Here is a 19367-nt window from a genome sequence, read left to right on the forward strand (position 1 = left end):
TAAACAAGTTCCTCAGGGTACTGTCCTTTAAGATGGAAACAATTTGTTCCATCCTTCCCTTGGTTCAAGAGGGTCAATTCATGACAACGGTAGATCTAAAGGATGCGTACCTGCATGTTCCCATTCACAGGGATTAGCACAAATTTCTGAGGTTCGCATTTCTAGACAAATACTTCCAATCTGTGGCTCTTCCATTTGGCCTTGCCACAGCTCCCAGGATTTTTTCAAAAGTCATGGGATCCTTGTTGGCGGTGCTCCAGTTGCGGGGCATTGCAGTAGGGCCTTATCTGGACGACATTAAGGCGCCATCCTTTCAACAAGCAAACTCCCACACGGAGATGTTGTTATCTTTTCTGGGTTCTCACAGATGGAAAGTGAATTTGGCACAGAGTTCCTTGATTCCGGCTACAAGGGTAGTGTTCTTGGGAACAATAATAGATTCCTTATCTTGCCCTTCAGTCCTTTCCTCGGCCGTCAGTGGCCCATGTAAGGAGGTAATTGGTCTTATGGTAGTTGCCATGGACATCATTCTGTTTGCCCATTTCCATCTCAGTCCCCTGCAGTTATGCATGCTCAGGCAATGGAACGGGGATTATGCAGATCTGTCTCCGCGATTACATGTGGATCAGGCGACAAGAGATTCTCTTCCTTGGTGGCTGTCTCAGGATCATCTCTCCCAGGGAACCTGCTTCCGCAGACCCACCTGGGTGATTGTGACAACGGACACCAGTCTGCTGGGATGGGGAGCTGTCTGGGGTTCACTAAAGGCTCAGGGGACATGGACTCGGGAGGAGTCTGTTCTCCCCATAAACTTCCTAGATCTGAGGGCAATCTTCAATGCTCTTCTAACCTGGCCTCAGTTAGCTTCAGCCCGGTTTATCAGGTTTTAGTCGGACGACATAACTTCAGTGGCTTACATCAACCATCAGGGAGAAACTCAGAGTTCATACACACAAAAATTTGACAAAGGCACTATGAAGGCAAACTCCTTTTGTTTCAAACTAATTTTTGGAGGTATATGTTACCCTGGTTTAAGTATTATTTACATTTGAGGAGTGGTGCTTGCATTAATTTTGATTATACAACAAATATGTGGAACAGAATTTATTTATGTTTTTAAAAGATGGGTAACAACATAAAAAAATAATTAAAATTCCTATCAGAAGCAGTTGTGCTAAATAATATGAAGTGTCTCACTTATTTATACAGTCTGGCCTTCTATATTTATGGAATGTATTGGAGACACTATAGTTATGTGGTTTCAGAGTAAACGCTATATGAACTGGTTGGCTACAAACAATTGTTTATATCATGGGCATTTATGTGTGCCCTTATTGAATAGGCAGATATTGGTCCAATAGCTTTTAAATTTATACTTGATTGGCCCTTGATTAGGGGTTCCAAATTAAATAAATATATATCTTGGAGTATATTGCCCTTGTGTCCGTAAATTGACTTTTATATAAGTCGTGATATTGGTTACATATAAAGGAATATACTGAGCTTAATGGCTCATGTGATCAACTTTAACTATGTTCTTACATGCTGCCTTGAATTTGTTCTATCTCTTGAGCACTTGTGTATCTACTTATTAAATCGGTGAATGTTAATTTAATTTGTTCTTTATAAATTTTGGATCTGTAAGTCCCAGATTCAATAAATATGTGCCACTAAGTGTGTCACCCATGAATCCACTAGTGACTAATGTTGAGTGTCATTTCAGCATTTCTATTTGTTTGTGTGAATTGTAACATATTTTATGTTTTGTTTATATAGCCCATTTGTCACACAATATTAATCGTATATTATAACATTATTGTTTGCACTTTTTGGGATTTACCACATATAAAGTTGTTTAATATAGCCAAGGTTCTCAATACTATATTTAGTACCATAGACCATAACAGCTATAAGTTCAATATTGTTCCAGCAATTGTTTTTGTTTTTATAGATGAACAGTATTGTATGATATTTTATATGTCTGTATAGCTCTTCTATTACTTGGCGGTAATCTTATCTTGTAACATATGTTGCTTGGTATCATATGCAGGATCGCTTTCTTTTTTAGGATTATTGATACTTTACAATACTGTTAACTTGTAGCGCTTTCTTATTGTATGTTGTATGTACACTTCTTTGGGGTTTGCCACATATAAAGTTATTTTTGTATCCGGGGTTCTCAATACTGTATTTTGTACCATAGACTACAACAACTATAAATTTGATATTCTTTCAGCACCTGTTTTTGTTTTTGTAGATTAGTTGTATTGTATGACATTTTCTATGTATGTACAGCTCATCTGTTATTTAGCGGTAATTTTATCTTGCAGCATATGTTACTTGGTATCATATACAGATTTGCTTTCTTTTTTAAGACTATTAGTACTTTACAATACTGTTAAATTGTAGCGCTTTCTTATTGTATATTGTGCAGCTCATTTGCCACATAGCAATAATCATAAATTGTACTGTGGGTCGCTTCTCATTTTAAATCTGTCGCATATAAAATCACCATGGTTTCTACAATTTTTTGCTGCCTAATATTATTGGTTTATAGCATTACCTATTAATTAGTTTGAAGAGGTTGTTCTATTGTATTAGTTTGTTTCGCTATCCGATATTATTAGTTTGTAAAAGCAAAAGCAATCTGCCTTTCTTTTTATCACTTTTTGCTGCCCAAAATCATTAGTTTGTAGCGTTATCTATTAAAGGTTTATAGTGGTTAGTTCTATTATATTAACACCATTGCTCTGATTTTTTAAAATAACACACATTGGGACCCCATTGTTCCACCCCCCCGACGCGTTTCGCCAATAAACTTGGCTTTATCAAAGGCGGTGGTTCAAAATATTTATATCATTCCGTTGGTGGAAGTCCCACCTCTCTTGCTGTGATGATTGGCTTATCTCGGCTGTCAATATTCTCTAGACAGCCTATTGGGATCTGTAGTAAATCGTCGTCTCCTATGTTTCTTTGCATTCTCTGTACAAAACCATGTATTTAAGGTGGACTACCTGACAGTGTTAAATACTTACATTTATTAATTTATTATTCAGTCATATACATAGTATATACCCTGTATATAAAGCATACATAATAACAATCTCGAAAATTTAAGAGTTCAAATATATGAGAGATACACAAAAAAGTATACATAATAATAACCACGAACACTCAAGAGCTCATATATATGTGAGATAGTACTTTAGATGTAAATATTCCCCATGAGATAAAGTGATAAGTGTAAGGAGACCTATGAGTAAAAAATCAAAACCATAAAAAACACAAATCAAGACCACCAACCGGACAATCCAAAAGTTAAACTATGACAGTGATAAAAATAGAATAAAAGGTTTAAATACATGTTGTAAAATAAACCAAAACAATATGTATATGACTGAATAATAAATTAATACATTTAAGTATTTAACACTGTCAGATAGTCCACTTTAAATACATGGTTTTGTACAGAGAATGCAAAGAAACATAGTAATGTATATCAAAAAGCTAATACCTCCTTAAATTAAGATGACAATTTACTACAGATCCCAATAGGCTGTCTAGAGAATATTGACAGCCGAGATAAGCCAATCATCACAGCAAGAGAGGTGGGACTTCCACCAACGGAATGATATAAATATTTGGAACCACGGTGGCCCGCCGCCTTTGATAAAGCCAAGTTTATTGGCGAAACGCGTCAGGGGGGTTGTGTGGGATGATGGGGTCCCAATGTGTGTTATTTTAAAAAATCAGAGCATTGGTGCTACTATAATAGAACTAACCGCTATAAACCTTTAATAGATAACGCTACAAACTAACGATATTGGGCAGCAAAAAGTCATAAAAAGAAAGGCAGATTGCTTTTGCTTTTACAAACTAATAATATCGGATAGCGAAACAAACTAATACAATAGAACAACCACTACAAACTAATTAATAGGAAATGCTATAAACCAATAATATTTGGCAACAAAAAATTGTAGAAACCATTGTGATTTTATATGCGACAGATTTAAAATGAGAAGCGACCCACAGTACAATTTATGATTATCGCTATGTGGCAAATGAGCTGCACAATATACAATAACAAAGCGCTACAATTTAACAGTATTGTAAAGTACAAAGAGTCTTGAAAAAGAAAGCAAATCTATATATGATACCAAGTAACATATGCTGCAAGATAAAATTACTGCTAAATAACAGAGGAGCTGTACATACATAGAAAATGTCATACAATACTACTAATCTATAAAAACAAAAACAGGTGCTGAAAGAATATCGAACTTATAGTTGTTGTAGTCTATGGTACAAAATACAGTATTGAGAACCCCGGATACAAAAATAACTTCATATGTGGCAAACCCCAAAGTAGTGTGCATACAACATAAAATAAGAAAGTTGACAGTATTGTAAAGTATCAATAATCCTAAAAAGAAAGCGATCCTGCATATGATATCAAGCAACATGTTACAAGATAAGATTACCGCCAAGTAATAGAAGAGCTATACAGACATATAAAGTATCATACAATACTGTTAATCTATAAAAACAAAAACAATTGCTGGAACAATATTGAACTTATAGCTGTTATGGTCTATGGTACTAAATATAGTATTGAGAACCTTGGATATATTAAACAACTTTATATGTGGTAAATCCCAAAAAGTGCAAACAATAATGTTATAATATACGATTAATATTGTGTGACTAATGGGCTATACAAACAAAACATAATATATGTTACAATTCACACAAACAAATAGAAATGCTGAAATGACACTCAACATTAGTCACTAGGGGATCCATGGGTGACACACTTAGTGGCACATATTTATTGAATATGGGACTTACAGATCCAAAATTTAGAAAGAACAAATTGAAATAACATTCGCCAATTTAATAAGTAGATACACAAGTGCTCAAGAGATAGAACAAATTCAAGGCAGCATGTAAGAACATAGTTAAAGTTGATCACAGGAGCCATTAAGCTCAGTATATTCCTTTATATGTAACCAATATCACGACTTATATAAAAGTCAATTACGGACACAAGGGCAAAATACTCCAAGATATATATTTATTTAATTTGGAACCCCAAATCAAGGGCCAATCAAGTATAAATTTAAAAGCTATTGGACCAATATCTGCCTATTCAATAGGGGCACACATAAATGCCCATGATATAAACAATTGTTTGTAGCCAACCAGTTCATATAGTGGTTACTCTGAAACCACATAACTATAGTGTCTCCAATACATTCCATAAATATAGAAGGCCAGACTGTGTAAATACGTGAGACACTTCATATTATTTAGCACAACTGCTTATGATAGGGATTTTAATTATTTTTTATGTTGTTACCCATCTTTTAAAAACATAAATAAAAGTTATATTTTAATCACCATTTCCTGCCTCTACATTAGTCTGGGCATAGAGTGCTACCAAAGCATTTTCTACCTGTGGAATACTGTTCCACATATTTGTTGTAGAAAGTCAGAGTTCCTTGGCCATCGCAGAGGTAGCCAGGATTATTAAGTGGGTGGAGATCCACAACTTCTGTCTGTCTGCGATCCACATCCCAGGAGTGGACAATTGGTGAAGCAGATTTTTTTCATCCGGGGGTGTTCTCCAACTTGATTCTCAAATGGGGACAGCCGGAGCTAGATCTCATGGCATCTCAACAGAATGCCAAGCTTCTGAGGTACGGGTCAAGGTCAAGGGATCCTCAGGCTGTACTGATCGATGCTCTGGTTGTTCCTTGGAATTTCAGTCTAGCATACCTATTTCCTCCGTTTGCTCTCCATTTATGGGTCATTGCTCGAATCAAACAGGAGAAGGCGTCTGTGATCCTCATTGCTCCGGCGTGGCCTTGCAGGATCTGGTATGCAGACCTAGTAAGGATGTCTTCTCTTCTACCTTGGAGACTTCCACTGATGAATGACCTTCTACTTCAAGGGCCCTTCCTTCATCCAAATCTTGTTTCTCTGAAGCTGACTGCTTGGAGATTGAATGCTTAATTCTATCTAAGCGCAGGTTTTCGGAGTTGGTTATTGAGACCTTGATTCAGGCTCGTAAGCCTGTCACTAGAAATATTTACCATAAGATATGGCACAAATATCTGTATTGGTGTGAAGCCAGAGGCTACTCTTGGAGTAGAGTTCAGATTCCTAGGATCCTGGCCTTTCTCCAGGAGGGTCTGGAGAAGGGTTTATCGGCAAGTACCTTGAAGGGTCAAATATCTGCCTTGTCTATTTTGTTACATAAACGTCTGGCGGATGCACCGAAAGTGCAATTATTCTGTCAGGCCTTGGTCAGAATCAGGCCTGTGTTCAAACCTGTTACTGTTCCCTGGAGTCTTAACCTTGTTCTTAAAGTTCTTCAGCAGGCTCCATTTGAGCCTATGCATTCCTTAGATATTAAGTTGCAATTTCTTCTGCTCGTAGAGTCTCTCGGTGTTGCAGTATGAATCTCCTTACATTATTTTTCATTCGGATAAGTTAGTTCTGTGTACTAAGTTAGGGTTTCTCCCTAAAGTGGTTTCGGATAGGAACATTAATCAGGAAATCATTCCTTCTTTGTGTCCTAACCCATCTTCTCTTAAAGAACGTCTGCTGCACAACCTAGACATGGTGTGTGTGTTGAAATACTATCTACAGACGACTAAGGAATTTCGCCAGTCTTCTGCTCTAATTGTTGTTTTCTCTGGGAAACGTAAGGGTCAGAAAGCTACAGCTACTTCACTTTCTTTATGGCTGAAGAGTATAATTCACTTGGCCTATGAAACTGCTGGACAGCGGGCCTCCTGAGAGAGTCATGGCTCATTCTACGAGGGCTGTTTCCCCTTCCTGGGCATTCAAAAATGAAGCTTCTGTGGAATAGATTTGCAAGGCTGCAACTTGGTCCTCTCTACACACTTTTTCAAAATTCTATAAATTTGATACTTTTGCCTCGGCTGAGGCTTCGTTTGGGAGAAAGGTTCTTCAAGCAGTGGTGCCTTCCGTTTAGGTTCCCTGTCTTGTCCCTCCCTTATCATCTGTGTCCTCTAGCTTGGGTATTGATTCCCAATAGTAATTAGAGATGATCCGTGGACTCACTGTGTCATTAGAAAGAAAACAAAATTTATGCTTACCTGATAAATTCTTTCTTTCTTGACACAGTGAGTCTACGGCCCGCCCTGTTGTATTTAGACAGTTTTGTCGTGTTGTAAACCTCAGGCACCTCTGCACCTTTGTGTTACTTCCTTTCTCTCTTTTTCCTTCGGTCGAATGACTGGGGTTGGAGGGAAGGGAGGTGATATTTAACAGCTTTCCTGTGGTGCTCTTTGCCTCCTCCTGCTGGCCATAAGTGATATTCCCAATAGTAATTAGAGATGATCCGTGGACTCACCATGTCAAGAAAGAAATACATTTATCAGGTAAGCATAAATTTTGTTTTTTTTTTCACAGGTTTTTTTAATATAATAGGAAAGTAAATGCATTGTTTGTATTTGCTAAAACTAAACTGGTGTAAAATCCCTCACATAGGACTAGATTACGAGTGGAGCATTAACTATTTCACGCAAGCGATATTGGATTTTTTTGCATGATAGAAATAGCCCACTCATTATGAGTAGAAAGTTAACGCGTTCGAGATATTTATCTTTGTGACCGCTGCTCCACAACTGGTGTTTCTGGCGAGCCTGCAGGCTCGCCAGAAACACAGGGCATCAAGCTCCAATCGGAGCTTGATAAATATGCCCCATTATGTGGAAGTTGGAATTCAGGGACCTTTTTTGGACTTAAATGGGTTAATGGAAGTTTCTTAGTTATACAAAAGGGATTCTGGTGAATGACTACTACATCTTTGTATGGTGATTCTGAAATAATAAGAGCTGATTCAAATATTAGTGTTGAAAGTGGGAGAGTGGATTTGAAAATGTGAGTGTGGGGCATTAAGAGGAAGGGAGCATGAATGGAGAAGTAAAATCAATATAGCCAAACTGCCAGCTAGCTGAAACTAATTTCTGCTCCACTGCATGAGGCTAGAGCTATTTATCAGTTAAAGGGACACTCAAGTCAAAATTAAACTTTCATTATTCAGATAGAGCATTTCATTTCAAACAACTTTCCAAGTTACTTCCATTAGCAAAATATGAACAGTCTTTTTATATTAAAACTTTTTGAGTCACCAGCTCCTACTGAGCATGTGCAAGAATTCACAGCATATACGTATTTGCATTTGTGATTGGCTGATGGCTGTCGCATGGAACGTGTATACATTTGTGATTGGCTGATGGCTGTCACATGGTACAGGGGGAGTGGAAATAGACATCAATTTTAAAATTGTCAGAAAATCTACTACTCATTTGAAGTTCAGACTAAGCGCTATTGCATTGTCTTGTTATCTTGCATTTGTTGATTATGCAAATCTACTGTGTTGACTGGTCCTTTAAGTAAGTTTGAAATCCTCAAAAAACATGGTCAACTATATATCAGTTAGGAAGAGTAAACAACGTCAGCCATGGGCAGGGAAGAACCAGTTGTTGCAGCAATTTGGTAAAAATATGCTTAGTTCTTAATGAAATAAGTGGGAAAGGTGGTTTGACATGATGATTTACTTCTTCATTTAAAAAAGCAAACAAATAAATTTGGTGTGGCTAGATGGTGGAAGCAGAATGTTTTGTGTTCTGAATTCTTACCCTGAAAAAGGAGTCTGATCAGTAGAGGAAACACATGTTTTTTTAACAGAAGCTCATAAAAACATTATTAGGTTGTGTGGTGAAGACAATTATGTTACAGCAGATCATTATGGGTTTTGGTTAGGAACAGCGAGAGTTACAAAGATGGCTTCAGTGTCAGTGTCTTTTCCTCATGGTGAGTTTCACAAGGAACAAGTATTCAGTTAATCTAGTGTTTGTGGCATTTGAAGCAGTTTACTTACCTAGATTAAAGTAATGGAGTCAAAAGCTGTGGTGTGTATAGACCCACTTGTAAAATTAAGGAAAATTGTCTCAAGGTTAGCAGTCTGTGGTTTGTGCTTGGCTACAAATTATTTTGTTAATGAGTGGACATAAGTAGGTGAATGAAGTCAGAATGAACAAGATATTATCATCAAATTCTATCATGGGAATAAAAAAATATATAAAATGATGGGAAATTCATATGTGATTACTTGGTGTCTTTGTTTATTTGTTATGCCATTCATCATGAGTTCAGTTGACAAAGAGAACATTCAGAGATTTGTCAGTTTAGCCATAGTAGCCAATACAGAGCCAGTGTGGGAATGGGGACAAAATATTTGGAGGTCATTGGAAAGCACCATAGACTGCAGTGCCCTTAGCATTTACGAAAGGGGCTATGGAGATATTTCAGCATGTAAGTGACATTTTCACACATACAACTAAATATCCTTTATAACGATAAAATAATGGTATACTAATAATGGTTTACATACTGTATGTAAATATATAAACAAATGTTCAATTGTCATTATAATATAGTTGATATTGTCAATGCTTTTATAATGCTTATTGTCAATAGACATTACAAAGAGACACTTTGAGCAGAAAGGATCAACAGAAGCAATTATTATCCCTACGGAATCCCAGAAACAGAAGTCTGACATCCGCGAGTTCAATATTCCTATAAGGTATGCTTATATTTTATGTGTCACAATGTACCATGATATACCTGTAAAGACTATATGTGTAGTAGTTATGTGGCTTTATCTATTTGACATAAAAAGCTCATTTGCATCTGTCACTAATCGGACACAGCAAACAAGATAAGATGAACATACCCAAGATACCCAAGAGTCTTTCTGGACTTCAAACAATTCAAATCATTCTAAAAAAATTGTTTTGAAAACAAGTATATTGTATGCAGATCTTTTGTAATGCAATGCTTAATTTATGATGCATATATTAACATGACTTTACTATCTCTTTAAATAGAAAGTGTGCAGGATTGTTTTGATAGGGGACTTCATCTTCTACCCATTTTAAATTGTATTTTGTAAAGCCCTCTTCTCCTTCATTACCAGCGTTCATTGGTCTGCATCAGCAGAACAAACAGTAACTTGTGTATTTAGGGCAGCTGTCACATTTTAGGTCTAGGGGTGTTAAAGTAATGAATGAGGGTACAGAATGCCTGAGTACCCTTTTGGGGTATTTAATTTGTATTTTGCCCAGGGGCCACAGTACTTTGTAGCAATTCTTATACAGCATCAATATGTATGAAGATTTGAGACAATGTTGGAAGAAACACATTTTTATTTAAACATTTTTTAACACTTTGGCACATTAGGTAACAAGTGTATCTTAACCATAATCCCTCTGACACATTACATTGCATCCTCCTGTAGTTTTTTTCTAAAATAATTTAATGGAAGCTGATTAACCCTTTGAGTTCTGCCTGTACTGAAATGAATCCTACTATATGTACTGCTTTTTGTATTTATGGTCCTACACACATCTATGACAGCTTTAATAATGCTCATCAGGGTAAGGGGGAAAAAAAAGAATATTACAGAATTGAGGTAGGATGTCATTCTTTTTTCTCTCGTGAACAGATTGCTTGTCTTAGTCACATACTGATTTAAAAATAGCTCCTGTAAGAGCTGTTCTGTTCCCCAGGCTGGAGATGGATGCAGCGGGTTGGTATCACAGGAGGTCAGGAGCACCGGAGGTATGGGATGTCCATAGTCAAGTTTATATAGAGACCACTGAGACAACCTGCATCCACCTTGCAGATGACAAGATAGCAAGTAAGTGCATATTCTCTTCTGTAGCTTGAAAAGCTTCTGTGCATTAGAACAACAAGTGGGAGTTATTGGAGGAAAATCTGAGCCTGCATTATGAGCAGGAAACATTTATTATAGACACAATTACAATTAGATTTATAAGATATATGGGACAGGCTGGGTTTTAAATTCTGTTATTGTCATATTTCTTTTTAACAGAAATACTAATATGAAGGTCAGCAATGCTGTGAGAAAACAATGCTATTAATTGTCACTTAACTCTTATTTTTATAATGAATCTCTGTTCTCTGCTGAGTATGTTAGCTGGTTTTATGGGAAGATTTATTTTTTATTACTTGAAGATGCCCTAGTGACACATCACAACAAATAATGGATTTATACAGAAAATGATTTCTCCTGATTATTTGTGCTAAATCTACAGCGATGTTCTCTGAACTGGTATTTTACCCAGGTCTTCAATTAACAACTTGATTCCTTTATAAAAGAGTAGTAATAGCAGGTTGTAGGTTCTCAGCAGAGAAACAAATATAAATAACGGTTAAGAGACATTAAAATAATGGTATTTGTGTCACATCTAAAACAGGGAAGGTTTACAGTTTATGTATGTTCCTGTATTGTGACATAAAACATTTTGTTTTTACGTTTGTGGGGCCTGTCCCTGTCTACCAATAGTGCTGTGGGAGTTTACTCATCAGCCAGTGAGCTTCTGTCCTGCTAGACTAGCATTGTGCTAATATGAACTGTTTGTTAGTTTAAAAATAGACAGCTTTTACTTAAAGGGGCATTTATGCACAACTCACTTTGGCACTCCTTGAGTTTAACACCTGTAAATGGGTTAAACACATAGATAAAGTACAGCTCAGAAGCTGCAAGCACTACATATTCTGAGGCAAAATCAGCCAATGATTGACCCACAAGTTATTTAATGCTCTGGATCAGCAGTTATTTGCAACTGCCACGTAGGATTTTATCTATGTGTTTAAAACCTTTGTGGGCTTCAAGCATATAGCATTCCAGGGTGAGTAGTACAGAAAATAAATGTTATAATGGATTACAGCATGTGATTTTTACACCACAGTGTTCCTTTAAACCTTTGTTCATTTTTGAATAGTGTTCTTTTGCATATACATAATTGTAATGTAATGCCCCTTCATATTATAATATAAATGAGTAATCAAATGCAAAATGCACAGCTTTGTATTGTTATTTTTATACTATGGACTTTATGGCTATATGTGACTGCTTATTTTAAAAGATATTGCATAAATTAATAGATATTAAAATATTATGTCATGTTGAGGTGTTGGTATTACAAATTAAAAGTAAAGTATCTGCAAATGAAACCCGACAAGCTAACTGTGAGACTTAAGGTATTTCGACTGTGTTTACTTTTTCTCCCCATAGACTTCAATAAAGCACATTTAAAAAAAAAAAAATATATACAAAAAACAAAAACTAACACCTATCACCCTAACCCGATCGTGTTTAACCATGTGTGCACAACCTGGATAGTTATGGTGTTATAATAAGAGGCGAGGCCTTTGGGTCATTGAGATAGATGGCTTATATAGGGATATGGTTAGTTGAAGTCAAATACTATATGCAGGTGTAGTTTTGCACACACTGTATGGTGATTGGTGGTTGGGCTTTCTGATTGGTGTATAAGTTATAAAGTTGTTCTTCCCTCTATTTGGGTTTGCCTGAGGAAGGGTCATAGCTGTCCCGAAACGTTACACAATTACATTTCTGTTAATGTTATACAAGTTAGTCCAGTGAGTGCTTAGCTGTTATTGGATGTTAAATTTGAAGATCACTCTGACAGTCGCATATTCTGATTTTGTGTGTGTGTGTATATATATATATATATATATATATATATATAGATAGATAGATAGATAGATAGATAGATATATTTGACATTTGAGTTTCGTTTTGAATCAAAATTCGGACGAATTCGCCAAATTCGGAGATTTGAATTAATCATACCACATACCGAACTTCCGAATTTACTTATCAAATCCGAAACGAATACATCCGAATACATCCAAATTTATTTGAATCCAAATAAATCCGAAACGATTACATTCGAATGTATCCGAATTCGAATCGATCCAAAACGAAATTCGAAAAAATCCGAATCGGTCCACAACAAACCAAAACTATTTTTTCTGCTGTGCACATGTCTAATATACAGTATATATGTGTGTGTGTTAAAATTATTTATTTAATTAACAGCTTTGTGCCATAAAGTTTTGTTAACCTTTTCCACTGGGATTACATTTACCATTAAATTAACTCACAAAACCCAATGCATTGCAGCTGAAGAACCCCTTTAAACTTTTTTTTAGTATATTACCTAGGTTTGATTTTGCATTTCAGATGTAATATCAGGCAAGAAATTGTATTCAGTTTATATAAATTATTGATTGGCCTGTTTGTATTTATTTTCCTTGCCATCTGCTCCCCTAACTTATCATACTGCAATACAGAATATCTGTTGCTTTATTAATTCATCTTACATATTCTTGCAAACAAATTCAAATTAATTCAGCTTCTATGACATAATAAATTAGTTGCAGTTCCAGAGAAATATTCAATGTTACCTCAAGGTCATACAGTCACCATGCTATGAGCAGCCACCTAGCTTTGGTCATGTAACTTCTTCCACTTGCGTATTAGAGAGTCTTGAATGCAAAGCAGAGTCAAAGTGTAGCTAAAAAAAACAATAAATTAGTTTAAAAAAACTATATCTTTTTGTTAAAACATTTATGCAGTTATTGGCTTGGCATTAAGATGTGCTCAAATTGTGCATAGAAAAATCACTTCATCTATTTATTTAAAATGTATTTCAAGATAATTTTTTCAAATCCAAGAAAATGGGGCAAAAGAATCAGTCTCCCCCTGAATCTGTCTCCATATGTGTGTGTGTTAATATTTATATCAGTGTTCCAAACGGATATGGGAAGAGACAGGATGTAAATGATAAAGCATTGTGGCGCTAATCTGCATATCCTTACCCAGATTCCCCTGCTTCAGTACAGTGCACTGTTTGATGTGGTTTTCTGTGGAAGAATGTGCAGATGCAATGATCTAGTCTGTGTCTTAAAGAGTTTTTTTTCCCTCATCAAATAGTTTTTTTTGTCATCTGCTTACTCACCATTACTTACTTTGAGACTGGTTTGGACATATCTAATAAATTGTCTACATTTTTCATCAATAAGTCTTTAAAGGGAGACTGAAGTCATTTTTTTTCATGATTCAGATAGAGCATGCCATTTTAGGCAACTTTCTAATTTACTCCTATTATCAATTTTTCTTTGTTCTTTTGCTATCTTTATTTTAAAAGCAGGAATGTTAATCTTAGCAGCCAGCCCATTTTAGGTTCAGCATCATGGATAACACTTGCTTATTGGAGGCTTACATTTACCCACCAATAAGCAAGCATAACCCAGATTCTCAACCAAAAATGGTCCAACTCCTATGCATCAAATTCCTGTTTTTTTAAATAAAGATAACAAGAGAACGAAGAAAAATTGATAATAGGAGTAAATTAGAAATTTTCTTAAAATTGCATGCTCTATCCAAATCATGATTGTGGGTTTAGTGTCCCTTTAAGCATATTTGTATATAAATGATTTAATAAACTTTTCTTAAGGATTATGTTAGGCATACTTTTATAAGATATATTTAATACAATTTTACTTTGGTTTTGTAATATTTTTATTCCAGATTGGCACCTTCTGTACAGTGGCGGCTCGTGGGTTATTCAAATGCGGGTTCACAGTACATGAACTGGGATTAAATACCATCTCTCCTCTTTCTCTCTCTCTCCTCTTTCTCTCCTCTTTTTCTCTCTCTCTCTCTCTCTCTCTCTCTCTCTCTCTCTCTCTCTCTCTCTCTCTCTCTCTCTCTCTCTCTCTCTCTCTCTCTCTCTCTCCTCTTTCTCTCTTTCTCTCCTCTTTTTCTCTCTCTCTCTACTCTTTCTCTCTCTCTCTCTCTCTCTCTCTCTCTCCTCTTTTTCTTTCTCTCCTCTTTTTCTCTCTCTCTCTCCTCTTTCTCTCTCTCTCTCTTTCTCTCTCCTCTTTCTCTCTCTCTCTCTCTCTCTCTCTCTCTCTCTCTCCTCTTTTTCTTTCTCTCCTCTTTCTCTCTCTCTCTCTCTCACATACACATACACACACACACATACATATACATACATACACATAAATACACACACATACACATACACATACATACACACACACACACACACACGTACACATACACACACACACACATACAAACACACTAATATAGAAGCATTTAGTATCTTGCCTCACTGTTCCTTTTAGTGTTCTTAGCTATTGTGCAAACATTCGCCTAGATTACAAGTTTTTGTCGGTAATGGTGTGCGGGGCTAACAAGCCTTTTTTTCTCAACTCTCACTTAAGACAACGCTGGTATTACAGGTTTTCTTCAAGCCGGCGTTAACCTCAGAAAAGTGAGCGTTGAGCAAAATTTAGCTCCACATCTCACTGTAATACCAGCGCTGCTTACGGTAGCAGTGAGCTGGCTAAACGTGCTTGTGCACGATTTCCCCATAGGAAACAATGGGGCTGAGCTGGGTGAAAAAAAACCTAACACCTGCAAAAAAAGCAGCGTTCAGCTTCTAACGCAGCCCCATTGTTTCCTATGGTGAAATAAAAGTTATGTCTGCACCTAACACCCTAACATGAACTAAACACCCCTTATCTTACACTTATTAACCCCTAAACTGCCGCCCTCGACATATATATTATTTTGGGGGGCTTTTTTATTTTATTAGGAGGATTAGATTAGGTGTAATTAGTTTAAAAATATTGTAATTTTTTTTATTTTCTGTAATTTAGTGTTATTTTTTTTGTACTTTAGTTTATTTAATTTAATTGTAGTTAATTGTAGGTAATTTATGTAATTAATTTAATGATAGTGTAGTGTTAGGTAAATTTGTACTTATTTTAACTAGGAAGTTATTAAAAAGTTAATAACTATTTAATAACTATTCTACCTAGTTAAAATAAATACAAAGTTGACTGTAAAATAAATATAAATCCTAAGCTAGCTACAATGTAACTATTAGTTATATTGTAGCTATCTTAGGGTTTATTTTATCGGTAAGTATTTCGTTTTAAATAGGATTAATTTATTTAATAGTAGTAATTTAATTTCTTTTTTTTAAAATTATATTTAAGTTAGGGGGGTTAGACTTAGGGTTAGACTTAGGTTTAGGGGTTAATAAATTTAATACAGTAGTGGCAACGTTGGGGGCGGCAAATTAGGGGTTAATAAAATGTAACTAGTGTTTGCGAGGCGGGAGTGCGGCGGTTTAGGGGTTAATATATTTATTACAGTGGTGGCGATGTCCGGTCGGCAGATTAGGGGTTAAACATTTTAGTTAAGTGTTTGCAATGTGAGGGGGGGGGGGCTCGGTTTAGGGGTTATTAGGTAGTTTATGGGTGTTAGTGTACTTTGTAGCACTTTAGTTAAGAGTTTTATGTTACCGCGTTAGCCCATAAAACTCTTAACTACTGACTTTTAAATGCGGTAGGAGTCTGGACAGGAGAGGGTCTACCGCTCACTTGTTCCAAGACTCGTAATACCAGCGTTAGGCAAATCCCATTAAAAAGATAGGATACGCAATTGACGTAAGGGGATTTGCGGTATGCGAAAATCACGGAAAAAAAGAGAGCTGTACACCTGTACCTGCCTGACTCATAATACCAGCGGGCATTAAAAAGCAGCATTGGGACCTCTCAACGCTGCTTTTTAAGGCTAACGCAAGACTCTTAATCTAGCCGTAAATATTCCTTTATTTATAGTAAAAACATTTATGGATATGGGATTATGTGGTGAGTTAGAGAGGGTAATATCACTGAGACAATGCATACAATATTGTTATTTGCAGGTCATTCCTGAAGCTTTATAGAACCAGTGTGAGGCAAAAGAAGGGGTCAGAATGTCAGTTGTATTTAAAAAAAAAAAAAAAGCAGAGTTCATAGGTTGGGTCAGATAACAGATTAACAACCTCATGTGTCTCCTTTCAGTAAAACGGAGATGAGACCCATGAGATCGTTAATCTGTCCATTTGTCAGTACAGTCTTACCTAGCCTGTCTGTGTAAAATATCCTGGCAGTCTGCAGACCAGTCTAAAGTTAACTAATAGCAAATGTGAAAAGTCTTGTGCAAACTGCCGGAGACTTTAGAACAGGAATCTTAAGAGATAAGCTGACAGGCGACAGCTTACAACATTTTTAAGTAAACTAAAATGCAACTCCTACCTTGTTAGGTTTGTTAACTGCAGCAGAGAAGTTGTTTTCTAAGAAGCAATGTCGGCAAGACTCTGAGACGGACCCTCAGCTTGAAATCAGAGTGGCCACTAACAGATTTGCCAATTACTACACTGCCCTCTCTACAGAAGCCTGCGGAGACTGTTACCATGTGTTATAAATTAAATTTATTTAGCCAAAAATGTTTTTTTTTTGGTTTTGTGTTTTTTCCTCTCAGGGCTCTCAGGGGGTTCACGTGCGGCTGTGAACATATAGAGGAGCCTCTACTGCTTCTGTGTATTTAGGGGTAGATAGGGAAATGCTGTCAAATATAGATTTGTGAATGTACAGGGCTCAAACTCAAGCTCCACTCAAATATGTTCAGTATTTGGCACAGGGAAACAGCAGAAGATGTCAATGTGAAATTTGTATTTTTTTATGAAGCCAGGTTGGAAAAGTATTTTAACTTTATGCTGAGGCTAAATAAACACAGCACAATTGGGCTAAAAAGGCTGCTCCTATGTGGTAACTTGCCATAGAACAAGCCACTGAGCATTCGTTCCTGATAGAGTTCTCTCTGTATACTAAATAGTCATAGTCTTTCCCAATGCATATTATTTCCCACTAAGACACGTTGTAGTTATTTTTTTTTTCATCTTAAAGGAGAAAAGGCATTTCAAAATGTATTAACTTGTCTGGAAATATATATTGGAAAACATAAAAAAATGCTATAAAATCTAAATGTTAAGTCAATATTTGCTAGAGGGTAACTATTAAAGGGACAGTCAAGTCCAAAAAAAACTTTCATGTTTGAAATAGGGCATGCAATTTTAAACAACTTTCCAATTTACTTTTGTCACCAATTTTGCTTTATTCTTTTGGTATTCGTAGTTGAAAGCTTAACCTAGGAAGGCTCATATGATAATTGCTAAGCCCTTGAAGGCCGCCTCTAATCACATGCTTTTGTATTTGCTTTTCACTGCAGGGGAGAGCTAGTTCAGGTAAACCCTATAGATAACATTGTGAGCATGTCTGTGAATTGTGGCAGACACTGCACTAATTGGCTAAAATAAAAGTCAATAGATAATAAATAAAATGTCATGTGATCAGGGGGCTGTCAGAAGATGTTTAGATACAAGGTAATCACAGAGGTAAAAAGTATATTAATATAACTGTGTTGGTTATGCAAAACTGGGGAATGGGTAATAAAGGCATTATCTATCTTTTAAAACAACAAACATTCTGGTGTTGACTGTCCCTTTAAAGGGACATTCCAGTCAAAATTTGGGTGCACATGGGTGCATTTCAATTTTAAATAGAAGCATTTTTGCAAAATACTTGTATTAGCAAACATGGCATCCTGTTGAACACAGCACTTGCTCAAAGAGCCTAAGGTGCTTGTGTCATCTGGTAGTATCATTGCTGACGTGATACAAGCCCCACTGACTGAGCAGCTGCAATATTTAAAATGCTTGTGCCCTGAAAATATCTAGGTATGCTTGATAATGCAGGTATGCATGTGATAACTTTTACCAGAAACATTTTTGCCAATATATGTATATTGTAAATATCTTTCTATCCAAATATGTAATTAATCTATATGGATTTCAGTTTTGACCGGAATGTTGCTTTAAATTTCAAACTTTTCCTAATATTATGGGGCATATGTATCAAGCTCCGAATGGAGCTTGATGCCCCGTGTTTCTGGCGAGCCTGCAGGCTTGCCAGAAACAGCAGTTATGAAGCAGCGGTCACAAAGACCGCTGCTCCATAACCTGTCCGCCTGCTCTGAGCAGGAGGACAGACATCGCCGGAAATCAACCCGATCGGGTTGATTGACACCCCCTGCTGGCGGCGGCGTTGCACCAGCATCTCTTGTGAGCTGCTGGTGCAATGCTGAATACGGCAAGCGTATTGCTCTCCGTATTCAGCGAGGTCTGTCGGACCTGATCCGCACTGTTGGATCAGGTCCGTCAGACCTTGATAACTAGAGGCCTATATCTTTAGAGATCAGTTAGTAAAACAACACTAGCATTAAATAAAAGTGTTGGGGAGGGCTGTCACTATAATGTTATCCAATTTTATTAAACAAATCCTAAATGATCAATTTAGGAAATAGAATGTAAAAAAGAAGAAAGCATTTAGAAACATATTTAAAAAAATGTTTATCTATAATCTAAGCTAATAAATATTAATTTTATTTTACACTAAGCTCTCAGAGACACCTTTACTTATCTAATATCATCTTTACAAAACAATAGGGAAAATGTGAAGCATTTTACCCAGAAATCTCATTTATTTTCACTAGAAAATGACTGTTATATGTAGTGCGGCTTTTACAA

At 36.3% G+C, this 19367-nt stretch overlaps 1 protein-coding gene across 1 annotated transcript in view; it reads left to right on the forward strand.

Moving 5' to 3' along the window:
• Positions 1-19367, forward strand: part of OBSCN (obscurin, cytoskeletal calmodulin and titin-interacting RhoGEF) — a 937038-nt gene that overhangs the window by 645348 nt on the left and 272323 nt on the right. Inside the window, 2 exon segments of the mRNA XM_053713767.1 lie at positions 9520-9628; positions 10614-10744. Coding sequence (XP_053569742.1) covers positions 9520-9628; positions 10614-10744 — 240 coding nt within the window.

Source organism: Bombina bombina, chromosome 5 (genome assembly GCF_027579735.1).
Source record: "Bombina bombina isolate aBomBom1 chromosome 5, aBomBom1.pri, whole genome shotgun sequence".
In the NCBI taxonomy this organism is placed as follows: domain Eukaryota; kingdom Metazoa; phylum Chordata; class Amphibia; order Anura; family Bombinatoridae; genus Bombina; species Bombina bombina.